The 22,630-nt window shown below is 36.0% G+C and overlaps 2 protein-coding genes and 1 pseudogene across 2 annotated transcripts; 1 reads left to right on the forward strand and 2 right to left on the reverse strand.

Annotated features, from left to right (window-relative positions):
* Positions 1 to 242: 242 nt before the first annotated feature.
* On the reverse strand, positions 243 to 4,461 carry LOC18596682 (F-box protein MAX2 homolog A pseudogene; annotated as a pseudogene).
* Positions 4,462 to 12,480: 8,019 nt separating this feature from the next.
* PEX7 (peroxin 7) lies at positions 12,481 to 13,908 on the reverse strand. The gene has a single exon (XM_007025309.3). The coding sequence runs from the start codon at positions 13,736 to 13,738 to the stop codon at positions 12,788 to 12,790; it is 951 nt and encodes a 316-aa protein (XP_007025371.1). The 5' UTR covers positions 13,739 to 13,908; the 3' UTR covers positions 12,481 to 12,787.
* A 3,977-nt stretch (positions 13,909 to 17,885) lies between these two features.
* LOC18596686 (phosphatidylinositol 4-phosphate 5-kinase MSS4-like protein) lies at positions 17,886 to 19,253 on the forward strand. Its single transcript, XM_007025310.3, has one exon. The coding sequence runs from the start codon at positions 18,074 to 18,076 to the stop codon at positions 18,665 to 18,667; it is 594 nt and encodes a 197-aa protein (XP_007025372.1). The 5' UTR covers positions 17,886 to 18,073; the 3' UTR covers positions 18,668 to 19,253.
* Positions 19,254 to 22,630: the final 3,377 nt, after the last annotated feature.

A 22,630-nucleotide genomic window follows, 5' to 3' on the forward strand; every position in this document is an offset into this window, starting at 1 on the left:
CTTATATGGAGTACACTGTTTCGAAATGATGTGTCCTTTAGACAAGCTTTATGTGCTCTTGATTTGGAAAATCTTGTAGCCATTTCAATTCTCATAATGGGTGTCGAGGGATATTATGACACAACTTCGGGTCCAGTGTACGAGAAAACAGCAATCCTGATGAGTTTTTTCTTAATTCAAGGTGATTAGAGACTTTGAATTACACTAACTTTTGCATCAATGGCCATCTCAAACAAAGAATATATATTGTGATGTGCTTTTATAGATGATTTTATTTTAAACTGTGTATGTATGTATGCAACAACATATATATATATATAAATTAATTACATTTTGCATCCATTGATGGACTAATTCAAATACTCCAAATTCCCAACACCACATATTTTTTCCTAGCTATATATATACTCTAGTGAGATTCCAAGTCTTTGTAGTCATATGCCTTGCCACTGTGTTTTATTGGATAAGTTATGCTCCACCAGTTTAAGGGGGGAAGCAATGATAAAAGGAGAGAAAGTTACGCAGAAATTAGCATTTAGCAACTCCAACTCCACCAATTTTTTAATCAGGCACCTGACCGCTATTCAGAGCATCCTCAAATCGACAGCACGAGTCTACTCTCATCTCCGTGCTTGTATCGTTCTCTGGCGCGGGGTAATAATCTTCTCTAAGTTGTACATCCCTGAGAGTTGGAATTCTCAGGAGAAACATCATGAAATGTTCATTTGCTGTTCCGTGAATGAAAAGTTTCCTTAGAGTTCCACACTGTGCGAGCAATCCTGCTGCTGGGAGAAAAAGGCTTCTCTGATTGACATCCATGTCCTGTGCAGGCCAATAGTTGAGCTCATTAAGATGCAAATTCTCAATTCCACTAAGGAAAAATCTCTCCCACAAGCTCAAATCTGCGCGTCCCGAAGGAGCAGTAAGAGCATAACCTATCACTCCACTACAGTCCAGGTTCATCCTTGAAAGCCTTGGATAGCAGGCCAAGGAACTCAGCCCAAATGCATCCATGGAAGGCCTTGGTTGGTCCCTGCAATCACCTTCAATTTTTATATCTATCTCTTCCAGTGCAGGACAATCGTCTAAACCTGCCAAAGATAATGGAGTGAGCAACTCACCTGCAGCAACCCAAAGGGAAAGATAGTGTAGCTTGTTCCAAGTCCTAGACGAGAATAAATTGTCATTGCCAAGAGCATAGGACTTGCATTTCTTTCTCACGCTTCTTTCTTCCCTGATGATGCCTCGTTTCCCTGCCTCGAAGTTCTCGAATCCACCTGGTTGGTTTGAACTGCCTGTCTGGCCTTCTGATTGTTCAACATTTTCCCACACGAAATCTATGTGGAGCCGTTCTATCCGATCTCGAATTGGTTCCAGTGCCTGCAACGACGAAACTGCATCGAAATTTTTGCAGTAAAAAATTTTCACATCAACCAAGGTTTTCTGAAGAGCATAAGCCAATTTCCACATCCCTATTACTGTGATTCTGTTGCATCCTAGAACTTCAAACTTGGACAGTCTCGGGCAGCCAAGGGAGATGGCTACCAAAGCGGTATCAGTTAAGTCAGCAGAGTTCTTGATGGACAAAGATTCCAACCCTTGGCATAGGGCGACCCCATCTGGTCGATAATCTATACTCCTGCAGATTCCGTGGAATTGTCCCAACTTCAAGGATTTAAGCCTGGGGCACCTTGAGTTAAGCACCTCCAACGCTGGCCAGGCATCCCTAACATTGTGGCAAACATCGAGAACCAACTCCTCAAGCAGTGGCAATCCAGCAAATACATCTGCAAGTGTAGCATGGCTAATACTAGCATCTTCAGATGTGTAACCCTCATCATTTGGGTCCGCCCTAACTTTGGACGAGGAAGTGGCATCAACGAGGTGAAGGAGAGAAAGGGAAGGACAATTTGAAGCAAGGGCAAGCAAGGTTTGATCGCCAACAAATCCAATGAATCTATGGTCAAATGTACATGTTGCAAGAAATTCACGGAGGTTTGGACAGAAAGCAGTAATGGCTAAAAGCTCATGGGACTTGAATCCATCAGCCGAAGAATTTTTGAGAATATTGAGACGGGAAAGACAAGCTCCAATATATGGGTATGCTTCAAATGCTGGTGGAAGATCCTCAGTCCAGCAATAAAAATGTGAAACATCAAGTGAAGAAAGCGTGTGGCAATGCTCAAAAAGTGCAATAAAATCTGAGCCAATAGGTGTAGGCAAACGCTGATGCCAACGTATGAGCTTAACATCTCGTAAGTTAGGCCAAAGGGCAGCTAGAAGATGGAGCGTTGAAGGGTTCCGGACATAAACAGTAAGAGAAACAACTGATGGAAATGCATTTCGAAGGAGTTGAGCAAGAAGAACAGGGTTGGGAGAGGAATCGAGAAGAGGGTGTCCCCAAGGGGAGAGGAAAGAGAGATCAAGGTTGGTAACGGCTCGAAAGCAAGTCGGGAGGAGGAAGAGATCACGGATATTGCCACGGAGGGTGAGGGATTTGCGAGTGGAGCGCTCAAGCAAGTGCCATTTGAGACACACAAGGGACACGGCATTGCGTGTGCGAGTATCAGTAACCAAAGAGAATATGTTGGAGAGAATCACATCTGGTATGTCATGGAAATGAACATTGCTCGAAGTTCCAGCCAATTTTTTTGCCATATGCGGCACCTATGGAAAGAATAAGTTAAGAGAGATGGTGACTATTTATATCTGATCTCCTGACAGATTTCAAGATAAATGTAGATCCTGAAACTAATCAATTAAATTCCTTTGTGTGTATGGCCATGGGGACAAAGGGTCATCCAACAGACGTGTATAAGTGAAGATAAAAGGTTCAAAGGGGCTACAACTAGCGAGGCTTGTTGAGGGAGAGGGATAGGCGAATGTATATAGATATCTGATGGGGATGAAGATAAATATATAGAAACAGATCGAACTTTGTATTGTCTACATATAGGAAAAGGCATATATATAAATATCTATTTGGAGGTGTGAAAACGAAGATAAAGATTCAAGAACTTGTTAATTGGTGGCCTACAAAAGAGAGCTTCTTGCATAAAATAAATCTTTTATGTGGTGTGAGAGTGAAGATAAAGTGAACCCAAAACAAGAAGAAGCATGCATATTATGCTCTCTTTTTTTTTTTCCAAGGGCATGAACATTTCATTGAGGGTAGAGAAAATCCCTTCGGCTGTTAATCCCCTGTTACAAAGAGACCAAATGGGTCACATAATTCAGCCACGAAAAAACAATCAGTCCCCTGGGTCCTAAATGGCGACACAATTCAGCCACAAAACACAAGAAAAAAGCAAAAACGCAGAAAATATTCATGCCCACCCATACCATGAAGTACGTGTGAGGGTGAAAATGAAGATTCAATATTGATAGAGAGAAAGAGAGAGGAATCTGTACGTCAAGGTGAGGAACTAAAGACAAAAGAAAAAGTAGTGGAAACTGGGGAGCCTGATCAGGAGAGGAGAGAGTTTTTCTCATGCAGCCGAGTTGTGGTAATCGTAAGGAAACAACTGGCGGCTCAAGAGTTAAGAGCAAGAGAGAGAAAGTGGAACCTGGGGGACCTGAAGAGAAGGAGAAGAGGAGGAGAGACGTGGTGTAGCTGATTCACTAGTGTAACAGGTGTCATTTTGAGGATGATTATAAAAATACAGAAATTTAAAGCTGTGGCCTAAGAGAATGCAAGGGTCGACAAAATAAAAGCTGGCCTCTATGGTAGAAGATAAAGATACACAGTAACAATATATAAATATAAAAAGGAACAGCAATTGGCTCTGGGGGATGCCACTTACCTCACAAGGGTACTCCATCAGGTTTATCATGATCCAACTATCCATATAGATTCCTTTTTATTATTCCTTTTCTTTTTGTGAAATCTTTTTCAGCTTTTCCTGGATTTCTCTATCTTGATCTTTTCCTCTTTATTTTCTTTTCTAGTAAATCAAAATATAACTCATAATAGGAATACATGAAATATACCTTTTACTACCCCAAAAAACTCCTATTCTATTTGTATATATTGTCTAAAGTGACACAATTAAATACCCCAAATTCCCCTTTTTTTTAAAAAAAAATAGCTTAATGAATAAAGCCAATTTTGAAAGGCTATATGTGCATGTATGAGTAGCTACTTCTACACATGGAGCTGCTCTGTCTGGAATATTAATAGCATGTTTCATTTTCAATAATATTTCCCAATCAACTCTATAATTGTATCTAGCTATATAGGTTAACGTATTTCTTTTCCATTGCTTCTCTTTTCCCTTTTCTTTTCTTCCTCTTTGGTTCCTGAATTTGGTCACATCTATGACATTTAAGATTCCTCTTGCATTTAGAAAGTATGTAGATATAAAACATTTAAAGTAATAGTAAAAAGAAATACTATATATAGCAAAAGAATAAATTAAAGCATGAGGCAGAGGAGAAGCCTTCTCCTATTCATCTATGACTTAATTTATGAATTTAGGAATTCTAATTTATTAAAATAGTCACGTACTTGAAATTTTGTAATTCATAATATTATTTTTTATGAAGTCTTCACTATTTACTTATATATATATATATATATATATATATATATGTGTGTGTGTATTTATTTAAATTTTATTATTTCTTCGCATGTCATACACGAGTTAATTAATAGTAATAGAGAATTCAAACTAATTGATTAATCTTTGAAAAAAAACTTCAATTATAAATGATCCATCAAATCAAGTATTGGTGTTAAAGAGCATAATATATTTTGTCAACAATTTAAGATTAATTTTACTAAAAGCTGAAAAGATACAAGTGCATTAAAGTTAAAGCAGGAAAAGAATGATTTGGTAAAAGAAGGATATGGGTAGTTGGTGAACAGAAGGTGATATAAAACAAAGATAGGCTACTTCATTAGTGAATAGCCAAAAAAGGGTTATTGTTATCACTAAAGAGAAGAGAACACAAAGAACCTTACTTGTCTTCTTTTTCTAAAAAGGTGAAAGAACAAACAAGCGAGTGATCGATCAATGCTAGTGGAGAAAAAAGGAGTTAAAAGGAGAAAATAAGATAAATTTTTTAAATACTTTTGCAAGATGCTGCAACCTACACGTATATATGGTTAAGATAAACATTTGCAACATTTTAAAGGGAAAGTTATTAGTTCTAAAAATTGTACCCCCCCACCACAAGTGATTGCAGAATGAGTAAAACCAAAATATTGGCCTAGATGTTAAGGGAAAGCCAAGCAAAAAGAAGTTGTGGGGAGTTCAGTTAATTAAGTAAGGGAAGGAAATTTACCGGAGAGGTTTAAAAGGCAGGGAACAAAATGCTCTGAGCATATTAATTAAAGTAGTTCCCTGAACAAGATTTGAGATGATTTGCAAGGATTCTTCTTCAACTTTGGCTTTGATACGTATTTGTATGTTTCTTTATGTTGTGAAAATTACCCAAGAAACAATAAAGATAAAACTCAGAGAAATTAAGCAAATAAAACAACACAAGAATTTACGTGGTTCAGCCTTTTGCTTACGTCCACGAAGTAAAACTGTTTTTCTATTATTGAGAATTTAAAATACAATAAATTGACCTTTATGGTTCCCCAAACCAACCTAAAATCCTTTGCACACTATTCCTCAATAGCCTCCTAAGAACACTCACCCAAACCACTCTAGCTCCACCTAAAGCAAAATACAGAATTACAAGGTGTTCCCTCTCTAAAGCTCTCAAAGCACTACTTGTAATTCTAAAGCTTAGAGATTTACTTCTATAGTATAAAAATTCAAAGTAAAATGTGTTTAGAACTCGATGTGGAATAAGAAGTTTAAAAGCATACAACTACTCAATATTGTATACAAACAAAAATCCTAATCAAATAAGATCTAAAATTCTAGTCAACCTAAAACTTAACAAATCTCCACCTTTGACTTGAATTCAAACTCCTTAAACCTCTTCCACCAGTTGCACTTAATTGCAACTTCCTAACTCCACCTACTTTCTAACACCTTAAACAACTCTCCAAGCATAAAACTTTCCATATCATTGGCTTTTATAATTAGCACGACTACACATACCAAATCAAGCATGGTCCAACACTCGATTCTACAAAACGGCCAATGCACCTGTGTAGTCGTCAAGTCAATGACACTAATTGACTTTGGAAAGGGATCTCGACGACCCATCTAATTTCCTACTGGCAACATTTTTCATCCTACACTATAGGAATCTTTCAGCACCTCATTGACAAATGAAATCTCACTTTCGTAGCTACCATCCCCTGTGCACTATTCCCATCCTTTCGAGGCCTCACATTCTAGACAATACAAGTCATTATGCAAATTCTCCCTCATTAGGACCATGTCGCATTGTATGACTTTTACTACTCCATCACAATCAGAATATTCATACCCTTTGGAGTCTAACAGACTTAATGATATTATGGCATGCTTGGTTCACTGAAAAGAATAGAATAAGAATATAATAGCCATTCCAAGGGAATAGAATAGAGGAAGAATAATTATTATGTAGATTGATTCATGAGAATGGAATAAGATAAAAATTGTTATTATTACTTATTCAATTATTTGGTTGGCAAGAATCTTTTAAGAATTGTTAAGAAATAATGGGTAAATGATAAAAATACCCTTTATTAAAATTTAAAAATTTTTTAATTAAAAAACAAAAAGAACTATGATGAAAAATAAATACTCTTTATTAAAATTAAAGAATTTATTTTGTTAAAAGATAAAAATATTCTTAGCAATAAAATCAAAATAACTTTTACTATAATTAAATAATATTTTCACCAAAATACAAACATATTTTTATTATAATTTAATAATATTTTGTATTAAAAGATAATTAAACCTTTTATTATAATTAAATAATATTTAATATTAAAAGATAAAATATATTCTTCATTAAATTTAAATAATACAAAATAATATTTTTTGTTACATTTATTATATTCAAATAATAATATTAAGTAATATGCTTTATAATATTTATTATAATGAAATAATATTTAAATATTTTTATTTTCCTTTTTTTGAAAATGAAGTAAAAAATTTTGTCTTTTGTGCTTTAGAGAGAGGAGTGAGGAAGAAAGAGAAAAAAATAGGTTTAGTATTTTTTATAAGATAATTTTTTAAATTGTAAAAAGGTATATTTGTCTAATCAATTTTTTTTCTTATTCCTAATAATTTGGAATAGCTATTACCAAAGGAGGCCTTAGTAATGGCTGTTCAAGCTTATCTTGGAATGGTTATTCTGAAGAATAATCATTCCATTGAACCAAATGCAGCTTTATCTCAAGAATGAAAATAGAGATGGAATGGCTATTCTATTCCCCCCAACCAAGCATGCCCTTAGATTCTTACACATCTCTAGGACATAGGTCACACCATCCAAAAAGCACACAACCCTATCAAACATTTTAATTTTCACCACTCTAAGTCCTATGACCTTCACTATTGACTCATTACTCAAAGTCAAATTTTCAGCCACCCCTTCTTGAAGTAAATCAAAAAATCTTTTTGATAACATATATGAGTGGCAGAAGCAGAATCTAAATACCAATCAAAATTTGCATTCATATTTTCTGAGATTGTAAAGGCATCACAATCATCACCTTCAACAACGAAAGCACACTCACCTTTGTTCTCGTTACTTTCATCTTTTTTTGTAGGACAATTCCTTTTAATATGTCCATACCCTTTGCATTGAAAGTATTGAATATTGTTGAATCTAGACTTGCCACCTTTAGATCCTTTAGCGGTTGACTTCCTCCTACGAACCTCAGTTACCAATGCCAAGCCACTTGGATCTCTATCCCCTTCTTTACTTTCTTTCAAACTTCATGAGACATTAACATTGCTTGTGCTTGTTCTAACGTTATTGTATCCATCCCACATATCAAAGATTCCACAAATACCTCATAGGAGTCTGAAAGCGAAGCTAGGAACAAAAGTGCCTTTTCCTCTTCTTCCACCTTCATATCAACCTTTTTCAACTGATCAATGATCACATCGAATTCATTCATATGCTTCATGAGATCTCCATTCTCCTTCATCTTTAAGCGATACAACTTTCGCCTAAACTGCAACTTGTTAGAAAGACTTTTCGTCAAGTAAATCTTCTCTAACTTTGCCAAAAATCTTGGAGCAGAATCCTCGTCAATAACATGGTTAAACACGTTATCTTCAATGCAAAGCCGAATAGTGCTCACACACATTTACTCCAACTCTACCCATTAAACATCCTTCATGTCATCTGATTGTCTTCCCTTCTTTCCTAGCAAGGGGTGCATTACACCTTGCTGCACAAGGAGATCTTTTATCATTCTTTGTCACTGCGTAAAACTAGTCTTCCCATCAAACTTCTCAATTGAAAAATTCGTAGAACTAATAACTTTCGACATTCTTGTTGAATCTTGAATTTAGTAAACTCGAAACTCTGATACCAGTTTGTTGTGAAAATTGTCCAAGAAACAACAAAGATAAAACTCAGAGAAATCAATCAAACAGAAAAACACAAGAATTTACGTGATTCAACCTCTTGCCTACGTCCACGGAGTGAGACTATTCTTTTATTATTTATAATTTAAAGTATAATAAATTGACCTTTATGGTTCCCTAAACCAACCCAAGATCCCTTACACATTCTTCCTCAATAACCTCCCAAGAACTCACTTAAACCACTCTAGCTCCACCTAGAGCAAAAGACAAAGTTACAAGGTGTTCCCTCTCTAGAGCTCTCAAAGCACTACTTGTAATTCTAAAGTCTAGAGATCCACTTTTATACTATAAAAGTCCAAAGTAGAATGTTATTAGGACTCTATGTGAATAAGAAGTTTAAAACCATACAACTACTCAATGTTGTACACAAATAAGAATCCTAATTAAATAAGATCTAGAATTTTAGTAAACTTAAAACTCAACATTTTAAGTAAAATGACTGATATAACTTGTAAGAAATGAGAATTTAATTAAGTTGTGTCGTAGTAATGTCGAAGGATACCATGTCAACTAGTTGTCAATTTGAAGGATAAGCACAGTCAAAATCCATAAACAAAGATAATTTGGTGCATTGAACATCTCGAGCGCATTTCCACACCCCTTTTCATTGGCAATGACATTTCATAAGGGCTTAGATTGTCAAAATCGACCCCCAAAAGCCGATAGAACCAAGAAAAACCCATAGTGCCTACCACTACCAGGTTCCTGGTATAGATTCAAATTAAGATAACCCTCCCCACCCCCCCCCCCCCCCCCCCCAACCAAAAAGAAAGAAACGACGAACAAGAAGAACAAAACATGTGGACAAAGCCTCTAAAGGCTCTGATAGACATCCATCCTTATAACAAGAACCACACCTTTTCTCTATTTTTCTACTAGTAACTGCTTGCATATACAGATTGCTTATCTGTTGGACAATCGACCGTCAAGAATGTGAACTAAACTATTCCCCAAGTTGTCGACGTTCTATGTTTAACGACTCATCTTGCTGTTGAAGTAATCCATTACTAAGAAGTGATTCAATTTCTTCCCTCTAAACTCTTTCAATCCTTTAGCCATGCAATATTGATACTAAAATCATGTGGTTCAAATTAAGAATCATGATTTTTCAACACTAGGAATTTAACAAAGTTGTTTTCCACTTCTTTTGACATCAATTGTCCTAGAGTTGGAATAAACTTTCCATATCCTCAAGTTTGGATCATGTTTGCCACGATCAATTCCATTGTTAGATAAACTTTCCATGTTTTCTTTGTCCTCTTGGATGATGTGCTATACAACTCACTGCCCTAAACTCACTCATATTAGATTTTGCATATCTTCTACCAAAAAAGCAATTTGTAAGAGTACTTATGTCTCGTAGATAGATATTGTTAATTGTTCCCAAATTGCTTTCCTAAAAACGAGAACAATCTCATTGTTGTGCTAGGCATCTTGTAACAAAAGCTTCCCAAAATAGCATCTATACAGATTCATATTTCCAAAGGAACATTGTCTGCAAGAATCGATGACTTTTTTAATAAGTATACATATAAGACAAAAATTGAATAACACTCAAGTTGTTGCTTCACAAATTTTCCCAACAGTGTGAATTCATCAATCTCCTTCACTTGTGACACTAATAGACACAATGGATTACAAAATGTGATGTTGCACTTTGATTAGCCATCAAAACATCAACCTATTAATGGTTAAACAGGGGGAATAATTTTTCAAGGTTAAAGCCAATTCTATGTATGGTAATGTTAATTTTATAATAATAAACAGGTTAGTACTGTAAAGCCTTCTCACGTCTTAACTAACAAGAACATATCCTAAAACTTAAACTCCTAACCTCTTATCTAGGACTTATTCAAAACCTTTCCAAGCACCATTAAGTCATTGATCCCTGGTCTTAATAGCTTTCCTTGAATGATCTAACAATGAGATATACTTTAATTTTAATATGTACAACCTGACACCCCATGTCAAGAGTTTGAAACTTTAACCAAGTTTCGTGCAACGCTTTAGCTTTGTGTACGTAAGATTAAGTCTGCCTTAATGAGGATTCTTGAATATTGACGCAGAAACGCAAAATAAATAAATATGAAAAAAGAGATTGAGAAGGACAAATAAGTATTATCACTCCAATGAGAGAAAACAAAGTACCTAAGATCTAAACACAAAAGTAAATTGCTTGATTCAGCAAACATGATTTGATTACCTTACAATGACTCCTATAGGTGCTATTTATAATAACCTACTTGACCTAAATTTAGTATGCAAATAAAAATAAATATGAAAGTACCTAACCTAAACTTTTTTTAAATACAAGAAAAGTAAAGTTCTAAAACTACACTTACTTGATGAGCAAGTAATCAACAAGAAAAACTTTATTTTTGGAGACGACAACTGATGGACCCTTGCATGTGGTTGGCTCAACAGTCTATGTGAGTTGGATTGTTCACGAATCTGCAAACTGTGACATTCTCCTCCACTTGATTTAGGCAACGCCCTCATGGTTTCTCTCCACCACAAGTCTTCATCGAGTTCCCCACAAGAGTCGTGGGTGTGTTTAAGGCAATTTTTCTCTAACCATCTCGAGGAACACTTCCTAATTAGGATGTGTTTTTCCATGTGGATTTCTAGCTCGCAACTAGCCAATGTCATCCAAATACATAGCTTTTATGTGTGCAATGCCTCCGTTTGCGACACATACAAGATTTGAGCTTGACGCGTAAGTAGTGTTAAAACTCAGTGAATCAAATCTCTTTTGTCCCATAAAGAAATCGCAAAACACATCTTTTGAGTACTTGTCTATCATCAATTCATCTAACCTCACATTGTGATGAATTCACGAATCCCCCATGTTGTGCCATCCTTTGCGAAGCTTATAGCTATTGACCCCAGTTGCTCGATGCTATCTTTGACCCATTCGAAGTTGCTCCACACCTCATGATTGATAACCATCTCACTGCAAGATACACGATTATCCAATACTTGCAAGATGTCCTTAGACTCATAACGCTCCGTGGCACGTGTATACGTAGTTTCCCTGTTTGCAACGCTCACACCATCTTGAACTAAAAAGTTCAAGCAAGACGTGCTTTGGTCACCAATTGATGTCATTCTCTCTCTCAATCTTCAAACCATGTGATACCTAACTTTAAAAAGCGTGCCTCTAAAACCAACTATCACGAGCTTAGAACTTTAGTCAAGTTATGTGCGACGCTTTGACCTTATGTACGTAAGACTAAAGCAAACTTTAACAAGGATTCTTGAATATTGGTACATAAACATAAAGAAAACAAATATGAAAAAAGAGATTGGTGAATGAGGATAGGTTTCTTCTAAGAGTTGTGATCTTCCAAATTTATTTACCAGATAAAATGTTGTCCATTGACACTAGCAAGACCAGACATCAAGGGAGGATGGCTCCTCATAAATCTTATACAACCCAACCCAACCCAAGGCAAAAATGGTTTGAGCAGCTCTTCACTCCTTCTTTGTATATTTTGATATAGATTAAATGCAAGATGAAAGTTCTACACTTGCTTATGGTGTATAATTTGCCTTACAGATTCGAAACAAGTTTTGAATGCTAACCACGGTCAGAGACATTAAAAACCAGTATCAGCACTCTAAAGTCTCACAATCTCTAACATATAAACGACTCACTTGAAAAGGTAGAGGTACCAAATAGTACTTCTTTAGACATGGGAGTATAGTTTGTACACAGGACTCTCCATCTGCAGCCATGATATGAAACGCTCCCTTTCTATCATTTGTGAGAAACATATGCCATGAAACAGAAACTAGAAAGGATGGCAACTTGCAAGCCCTAAAGAACATAGGACATGCTTGGTTGGGGGGAATGGAATAACCATTCCTCCCCTATTCTCATTCTTGAGATAAAACTGCATTTGGTTCAATGGAATGACATAGAGTAAATGTTGCACAAATAGTTGTAAAACAAAGAAGAAAACTCAAAATAAATGTGTAAGGTAAAATATAAACTTCTTTGCTTTATTAGAATTGATATACAGGGGATTGATATTCAATACAGTAAGGGTAAGTTATTCATCAAGAACAAATGCAATTCTGGAAAGGCATGACATAGGTATACCAAATTACAATTAACTACAACAACACCATCATGCCCCATAATCAATCCCCTCCCAAGTATATCATTCATCAGTTTCTACCTATTCAAAGATCAAAACCACTCCAGTATTCATTCTAATTATGATAATGAATTATACCAAAACCAAACCAAATAAAAGAGAAAGATGTAAAGACTTTCCTTTTTAAGCTCTGGGGTCCATTCCCTGTTGCCAAACATAAACAAGCTCATCCCAGCCAGTACTAGCCATGAGTCCATCAACAAGCACACTCAGGTCCACCCCAACTGCGAACTCTGTATGATGATCATACCTTCCAACAAGTGCATCTTCCACCATAAAATCCCACAAACAAACCGTCATATCATACGAACAAGACACAATCAAATTCCTCCTATGCGGCGAAAACTTAATCTTCCTAACAGCATAACCGTGACCATTAAGAACTGAAACCGGCACCCTATAATTCCTAACATCCCAGATTTTAATGCTCTTATCTACACTTGCACTAGCAATCAAACAATCATCATACTTATTCCAATCACAAGACAAGATTTCGTGTTCGTGACCCGGGATTATCATCGTTGAACCGGGTTCTCTAACGTCCCAGATTCTTACCGTACAGTCACCTGAAGCCGAGGCGAAAACATCGGCGTGTTTGGGGTTCCACGAGGCGGAATACACGCAGTACGCGTGTTCCCGAAAAGTGCGGAGGGAACCAGGGCGGTCGAGGGTCCAGAGCTTGACGGAATCGTCCCATGAAGCGGAGAGGAATGAGTCGCGCCGCGTGGGGTTGTAATCTAGACCGTGGACTTCACGGGCGTGTTCTTTGAGGGAGCGGAGAGGGTTGGAGTGAGGAGGGAGGGCGGTGTCGTAGATTTTTATGGAGCCATCGGCGATGGCGGCGACGAGGACCGAGTCGTGCGATTCGGACCAAGCGACGTCATAGACTCCGTCGGCGGTGTCGAAGGCGATGAGTTCGTTGATGACTGGGGAGCTCGGGGACAGGTCGATGACGTGGACACGACCGTTGCCTAATATGCCGAAGTTTTGGGCGGTTGCTACGGCCAAACGGGACTCGTAAAAGGGCGAGAACTTAACAGAGTAGCCATTGAACGGGGTTTTGAAAACAGGCATCGTTGATATTCAGTATCCGGAGTGTTGACCGTACAGCGAAGCAGAAAAGATGGGGACTTTCTTCCGGGATTTGATATTTTGGTGGGTATAGATTTGGTTTTTCTAGGTTTTGGATGAGGTTGGCTGCAGAATTGCAGCTCAACTTTACAAAGCTGTCCCGGGAATTGCCTTTTCTTTGGGCTCAAATGGATTAAAACCTGAGAATCGGCCAGATTCTGTAGAACAAACTTGGGCTCAACAAATGTCTTTTATAGCAAATGGGCCAGATTTGGGGCTAACTTTGGTGACCGATCAGAGCTAAAAAGTAAATATCCTTGAATTTTAATAATATAATAATTAAAAAAATTTTAAACTATTTAAAAATATTAACTAATAATTGATCAACAATTATTAGTGGTGCTAACATATCATAATAGATTATAATATAATATAATAACATGATTGTATGATATTTTGATTATCTATATCAAGTCACATCATTATCATATTAATACTATGTGAATATAAAATGATAAATAATATTTTAATTAATAATAATTAATCAATGATTAATAACAAGAGTATATTTTATCAAAAATAAAAATTTAAGAATTTAATTAAACATAATAGAAGAAATAATAAAAGCGCTCAATTCTTTTAAAATAATTCAAGGTTTTTTCAAATATTATACCTTTACTTTCAAAGAAAAATTATGCCCATAAATACCAAAACTCACTATGGGTTGTATGGTAAAAAATGTTGTGGTGCGACAGAGTAATAAAGTTTCAACAATCATGCAATCTGTCTCAGGGGATTTCTTAGAATGAGAAAACAATAAATTAGGTCTCTTAAAGTAGTGATTGTTTTAGGTATAAATTCAATGTCTTTTGGGCAGTCACTCAAGTATGAATTTTGTAGGTTGTTGTTAAGGAGTTAGAAGGGCCCTTTGCCTTCAAATTTTGTGGGGAGCTAGACGTGGAGCGAGGAGGGCGACTGAAGGAGCGATCAGGGGAAGCTGGCCTGTTCGGTTTGAATTCGGCAGGACACAACAGCCTGGAACAGTACACTTGCTGATGCCTGCCTGCCCCAACTGCATTGTCCCCTAAACTTACTCGCCCAATTTTTGGGTTGGCCTCACTCTTTATATTGGGCTCAGAGGAAACTCTGCCCTAACGGGTTTACTTCAATCTACTAATTTCTTTGCCTTGATATTTAGAAGTATTACGTTCGAGTATCGGTGCCCTCTAGTCGATACTATTTAAAATGTAAATTTTTAACAAGGTGAGTGAAAAATTACATATTTATGGTTTTTTTTTAAATCATGATTTTATATATAATGAAGGAGAGATTACGAAAATGTCGAGTCAAGTCTAAAATCATAAAAAAAAAATTAAAAACTCATATAAGCATTATAATTTTCACTCGAAAAAACGATGTCATGAAAGAAACAGCTATCCACCGAAAATATTTACCCAAACCCAATCCTCAAAGAAATTAAAAAAGAAGAAAAAAAACAAAATTATATATGCCTTTATAATTAGGTTTTTTTCTGCTCTATTTTTTGGTATTAAGTACTACAAGAATGAGTCTATTAATACTATGCTGGTACTTAGAAAGGACAAGAGAGTTTTACACAAGACTAAAGCAAGTAGTCGTAATAAATAATAGCAAGCAACATTTAATTCATGAACTCTTTTGTACTCTTCTTTTTATATATGGAATTAATAAACAAAGACCCGCAAGTTTAGAAATGGTGTTGAAGTCAAGTCGGCCAGAATTGGAGTTTTCCTAAACAACCTCATTGATGAGGTTCGGTTTCATTTGACCCCATTATTTAATACTTATCTTCATGCCTTTCCTCGAGGCAAAATTTATTGGTAGGTAACAAAATATCAAAACAAAAATACAAAATTATGTAACAAATGTGAAAAAAAAATATTATCGGTTTAATCAATATCACGTCAGCATAATTAATATTAGATTAGTATATAATTAATATCATATCAATATAAAAATATCACGTCATTCAATAATAGAGTTAAAATTTCACATTTAAGGAGTGAATAAAAAGTAAGTCAATCATGAGACCTTAGGACATTAGGGTTTGAAAAATAATTCTATTGTAATATGTTTTATTTTAGTTATTAAATCTATTAAAATTAGTCGTTAACTAATTGCTGTGAAAACATTTCACTAAACAAAAAAATTATTATAAGGGTAAAATTATAAAATTTTAAAAAAATTAAAATATATTATGAAATTTTAAAAATTTTAAGAGGACAAGGACCCTATAACGCCTCATTTCTTCCATCACTAACGTCATCTTAATCAATGTCGTGTCAACTTGGTCAAACTTTACAAAGTGTAGTTAACAAAATTAAAATTTGAATTGATGTTAACAAATTTGAAAAAAATGTAAAAAATCAATTTATACAAATTATTGTAGAGTGATTAAATTTACATTTTTCATAGAGAGAGACCAAAAGCATAATTTGACTAATTTTTTTTATCTCTATATTTTTTTTAAACCATTTGATAAGAAAAAAATTTGTTCTATGTGTAGTATACTCAAATGGTATTTTTGGAATAAAAATGAAAACATAATAAGGGGGGAAAGGCAAAGGAGATGTGAATTAAATCAATCTTGAATATGAATTGATTAGTTTAAGTGAAGAAAAGGAATTTGGTCCAAAAGAGCACATGACTAAAAGTACAGTCTTTTTGCCCAATGTGATTGATGTTTAATTTGAAGGGACCCATATTTTAACATCTAGTAATTTGTTTAATCATAGTTAAGGTGATTAAAGGGTCTTAAAGTATGGTAGGACAGTCAAATAAGTTCTCATGAGAAAAAAAGAGACAATGGATTTGGTGAGCTAATTCAGCAATCAACAAGAGAGGGATGGGTTTGGGGCAAGATTCTTTGATAGGGTGCAATACAATACCAAAACCCTTCAAAATTCAATGGACCCTCTTCTCTCCATACTATCACATGTTGCCCACTAACATCTACATCTGAACCATTTAATTGGCGGGCCACAGCTTGGATGGGACATTACTCAAATTAACAGGCAATCAAACCATTTAAACAGTTTTTAACTACCTTGTTTTCTTGTGGCAAATCCTCAATGTGGTCACAACACTTAATTGGTTGGCCCCTAGTGAAAATGAAAATATGCACATCAAATCAAAGCCAATTTAATATCCTCTTTCAAGGGATTAGCTCGATTTTTCTTTTTTTTTTTTTTTACTTTTTGGTGGTCATGATGTAGCTTTTTGAAATTTTCATGGTTACTTGCAAAAGAATCTTTAAACTACTGTATGTGAAAGGGGAACTCAAGACAATCACTCTCACATGAAGATTTTGGAAGTTAAATCAAGAAATGAGCTAAGGAGTTAGGAATTGGGATTAATTGGTGTGTGGCAAAGTGCAAGTGGGGCTGGCTACAATTCATAGTAGCAAAAAGGTCCAAGTAGTTAGACAATTACCAGAGCAGTTGAGTCAAAGCACTTCAAAAAAGACCCTAAAAACCACAAAGGGGAGGAAGGATAAAGTGAAAGAACTCTACCATCTAAACCTCACTTTCCAATGAAAGCCACAACCCACATGATCTTGCTTGGGGATATTGGAAGATCACAACCCCCTCTCAAAAGAAGATTTCCCTATAACCCAATTCCCCACCCCCCCTTCACACGATGCCCAATTTAACTGCAAACAAGGCCTCCCTCTCTCTCACTCACTCAATGGCCCCACACCAATACCCTCCTCACCTAATATCAGGGGCAGTTTCGGCCTTGGAAATTACACGTGTCACAAGCTGATTGAAGCAAGTGTCCTAGGCCACCACCTGGCAGGAGGGTCTTGTCCTGGCTTAGTTGGCAGTCCCAATCATGCAGCAACATGTGTCAGCCCTAAGCCCTCCAACCTTGCAAAACCAAAAACCCAAAAATTATTGATCTTATTGAAGGGAAGGAAGATGGGGGCCCTAAATGATGGATCCAAAAGGCAAAGTACAGAGTGAGGTGCAATTATTCATGCCATAGATTTCATCCTAAGCAAGTGAAGAAAAAATTCCCTCAAAAAAGCAGAGAAAAAGGAACCCAAAGAAAAAAAAAAAGAAAAAAAGCTAAGAGTATATAATAAAAACATCATTTGGTGCAAATTTTATTTTTTTTCTTTTATGTGACTGATTCCCACTCTCTTTTGAGTTAGCTAAGGCAAAAGAAAAAGAGACTTCTCTTTCTCTTCTTATATTTCTCTCTTTCCATCACTTACATCCTCCCTCCTTTTCATCTCAACTTTCTCCTCCTCCTCCTTCTCTCTATGAGAGACCGATACCGAGGGAGAGAAGAGCCATGAAGAACACCATCCGGTGCTGCATCTCTTGCATTCTTCCCTGCGGAGCACTCGATGTGATTCGCATAGTACACTCCAATGGCCGCGTGGAAGAAATCAGCGGCACCATCAAAGCCAGCGAGATCATGAAGGCTCACCCTAAACACGTGTTAAAGAAACCCTCGTCTCCTGCCGATGATGGCATGGTCCCGAAAATCGTCATCGTCCCACCAGACGCAGAGCTCCAACGTGGGAAGATTTATTTCCTCATGCCAGTCCCTTCAACACCCCAAAAAACCCGATCAAAATCTTCCTCGACAACCAAGAAGAAAAAAAGAGAGAGTCTTGACAACAGCAACAGCAGCAGCAACAACAACAGAAACAGCAACGGCGGCAACAGCAACAGCCACAGCCGACAGCACCGTCACAGCCGAAGCATGAGCAACGCCAACAAGAACAACAGTATTTCAATGTCGAATCTTTTGATATCGGATCAGTACTTGAGTGAGATACTTTCAGAGAAGTTGTCAACGCAAAGGGATCGAAGAAGAGGCCGAGTTGGGGTGTGGAGACCACACTTAGAGAGCATCTCCGAGACGCCGAACGATGCTTGATGAGTTGAAGTACGCTCTATTATGGATTGTAAAAAAATGGGGTTTACAATTTTCTTCATATTTTCATATGATTCATTTTTAGAAAGAAAAAAAAAAGGTACATCCATCCATTAGGGTTCAAGAGGAACAACTTCCTATTCCTTTTCTCGTTTTCCTTTCTCTACATTTCTCTTCTGCCCCTTTAATTTTCTTTGAGCCTTGTATATATAGGCGTAGAGGCAAAATAATGCAAGAGAACAAAAAAAAAAATTGAGCTGTAATTTGGAAATTGTGGTGATAATTCTTATAACACAGTTGTGGGATCTTGGGTCTGGATGCTTTGCCACAGTTACCAGATTTTTAAGTGTAATTCAAGTGACAAATCTCTTGGAAGTTGTAATTTTGTAAATGCTGAGAGAGAATTTGTGGGATTTTGTTTTTGTTAGTGCCTTAGTGGGGGAGGGTGGAAGAGTTATTACTTATAATATCCCAAGGGAAAAAATTTGAGAGGATGTTTTACTTAGAGATGATAGAGATCTTACTTGTACTAGTGAGCAACTTAGCATAATTTTGTATGTGAAATATTGAATAAGATTTTGATTCTATATATGGTGATTGTGATATGATACTGCCAGTGGGAGAATAATCACCATGTTAACATTTTGCCCATAATTTGGTTTTTATCAAGATAGGGTAATTCATAGGTGTGTTTGCTCATCATTTTGGAGTGATGAATGATGCAAGTCCTTCGTCGCTTTCCAATGGTGGATAACTTAGAATTTGACATGTCGTTTTCTTTAATTATGATAAATAATATAATTTCAGATTTCCAAAGGGTTATTCAAATTGTGTTTACATAACTTTGATAATAATTTTGTTTAGTACTAGAGGGTCTTTGATCCGTACGTAATTAGCCTTCATATTTGAAAACAAGGGAAAGTCTTTTTGTTAACATAAAATCTCAGAGCAAACGTCTTGTTTTTCAATAAGAGAAAGGGAAGGGAAGTTTAATTCTAGCCAAGAATTTCCCTTACTGAGCAATCAAAATCTGTGGATTAAATCAAAAAAGAAAGAAGGAAAAATTCAGTCAATTTTGATACGTCTAAAGCCAAAGATAAAATCAAATCAGTACCATTCTTTCTTTATATGTACACTATTTTCATGAAAGGGGACACTTCATTGATAAGTGATAGATCAGAGCACATGATCAAACCTTCGTGTATATATGCGAGGTTCCACAATCCAAATCAAAAGGAGAGGCCACATGATCATGCTTTAATATGCTAGAGCCCATAAATATTCATGGCGCAGGGAATCACAATGAAATATCCCCATCAATTGAAATGAAATTTGTTTATTTTTATTTATTTAAAAAAAAAAGAAGAAGAAAAAGAAGACAGAAATTGTTTATTGAAAATCAAAGTGACTTTGAGGTGTAAGGAATAATAGACCCACATAGCTTTTTCCACCATAGAATAATTATAATTGCAGTTGCACTTGCTAGCTTGCACTAACAAAGTGGGCTTTGGAAGTAGAGGAGGAGGCATGTCTTTCAAGCATTTTTGTTCTCTTACAAGATGATTATTAGATGGTGCCAACAGCATCCTGTAAAGCTAAATTAACAGTAGAGTTTGACCTATTTATTGTCTGGATTTATTGCTGGTGGAATTTCAGTTCAGCTAGGCTTCATCATCCGCTCCTGGAGTAATCAAATCCCATTTTTCCATTTTATGTTCCTCTCTCCAATTTTTTTTTTAATTTTTTTTATTTTTTTGTGCTTTTTCCAGTCCCACCATCTGGGGCCAACAAAAAGGTAACAGTAGTTGGATAGATATCATTGGAATTCAATCTATTTCAATTCATCCCTTTGGCATGTCAGAATTGCAGTTCATTTTTATCAGCTTCATCCAGTAAACTATTTAGTAGGTCTTTTTCCTCTCTTTTCCCCCAACCCCTTTTTTCTTTTATAGATGAAACCTTTTTCCTATACTTTAGTATATATGATAAAAGTTTTTCTAGAGCCAAAACCAAAAATAAAAAATAAAAATTGTCAATATTATAAGCTACCAAACTTCTGTAATTAGTCTTCACTGTTATTGAAATTTTAACTTGTACTAGAGATCGTTTTTGTGATCTTTTACCATTCCTTCGTTTCCTGTTCAGACCGCGCCACCCCCCCCCCCCCCCCCCCCCCCCCCCCCCCCCCCCCCCCCCCCCCCCCTCTTCGTCCTTTGTCTCCCCCTTTTTATCTTCTCTTCCATGTGGGGAGCTTTTCAAATCTCAAAGCCACTGTTTGCCGACAAACATAGGAGGCCAAATTATGGGACGAATGATCCATGATTGGACTAACCAGTACGGGGCCGAAGGCCATGGCATATGTAATATATAGATTAAACAAGCCAGGAAGAAGTATTTCCAGGGCAAAATTCGATCCAAGATTACAAATTCCAAAACCCCTTTTTGAGGGTTTCAGCCATGGGATTTGCTATAACATCCATGCTAAGCAACTTCTAAAACTGGGAAAATCAATGTATAAGAAACAAGTTAGTTCCTTTTGTGGGTGCAGAATACTAGAACCATAAGTTGGGGAAATGCTGAAAAGGAAAATATATATATTACAATAATTCAAGCGGCGGGGGGCGCCTCTCTTTGCACTTTGTTATAATATTATCGATTTGTTAAAAAGGGTAAAGGGTCGCTATCTCCACCTTTTTATAATCTGAATTCTTTTATAGTGTTGGTTTGTTTATTTTCTTTTGCATTTGCTTCACAAAAATTTAACATCACCCCATGTTTTATACCTCCAATTTTCGATCAAAATCCTCATGCTGGATAAAATGGTTCCAAATTGGATTGTCAATCTTGTCGTCACCCATCTTTACAAGTGGCAGATTCAGAAATGGGGCCACTGCCATTAACCTACACATAAGCTATATATTTACACACACTCTATTAGTACTATTATTTTCTTTTTCCTGTTAAATTTCTGAAAACCTTTCCTTCGTCCAAACTTGGGTTGGCCCCCCCTATGCCAATACTTTATGGTTGATGTGACTGTACACAAATCTTTATAGCATTGGCTTGTTGAGGAATATGTATTAGTTTTTGAAAGCTTTGAATATATATATATATATATATATATATGTATATATATATATATATATATATATATATATGTATGTATGGGACGATTGGCTGTCTTTAATTTTGGTCAATCACTCGATCTTATCTACGGAGTAGAATATCATTAATAATTGATCAGAATATTTTGATTTAAAGCTTTCATCCGTTTCCAAATTTTCTGGTGGCAGTCATTGTTCAACAATTGGGGTTGGAGGATTGACAATGACTGCTAATTAATATTGATTTCTATGTATGCTTTTAACTGGTTTAGCTAAAGCTTGATTGTAAACGCGAAAATTAAGAATTTTGTTTCTGTAGGAGCTTAGCTCTATTGCCATGTCACGTTGATATTTATGTAGGTATGTTTGAGCTGGAAAAAAGAAAGGATATGAGCAAAAGCAAAGTACATTTTTTTTGCAGTCTAAACGTCTCCCAAAGCTTATCAAAAGGGCGACAAAAGGAGGTCGTCATCTTCAGCTAGATTTTGTTCTTTCTGACATGTAACCCACAAGAAAAAATAAAAAAGAAAGAGAGAGGCAAAGTACTTGCTTATGGTTCTTGGACATGGAAAGGCAATTAAAAAACATCAAGATAAATGGCTTTTGAACTTTTAATTACACCTTGTACCACATATATATATATATATATATATATATATATATATAAATTTGCTCACAGTACTCGGGGTTGTTGCAGCAGAAAAAAGCGCCTTATCTCTTTCTTTCTGGTCTCTTGCTACATCTTGTATTGTATATATATTTGTACATTTCAACAAAAAAGAAGAGAAGAATTACCAAAACCAAAACTATCAAGGGATGTAAGTTTCCATCTAGGCAGTTGAGAAATGAGAAGCACATGAAT

Source organism: Theobroma cacao, chromosome 6, assembly GCF_053813885.1.
Source record: "Theobroma cacao isolate CCN51 chromosome 6, ASM5381388v1, whole genome shotgun sequence".
Classification (NCBI taxonomy): Eukaryota; Viridiplantae; Streptophyta; class Magnoliopsida; order Malvales; family Malvaceae; genus Theobroma; species Theobroma cacao.

Excerpts from the sequence above, each read along its gene's own strand:
- PEX7 (XM_007025309.3), bottom strand. The coding sequence starts at position 13,738 with ATGCCTGTTTTCAAAACCCCGTTCAATGGCTACTCTGTTAAGTTCTCG.
- LOC18596686 (XM_007025310.3), top strand. The coding sequence starts at position 18,074 with ATGAAGAACACCATCCGGTGCTGCATCTCTTGCATTCTTCCCTGCGGA.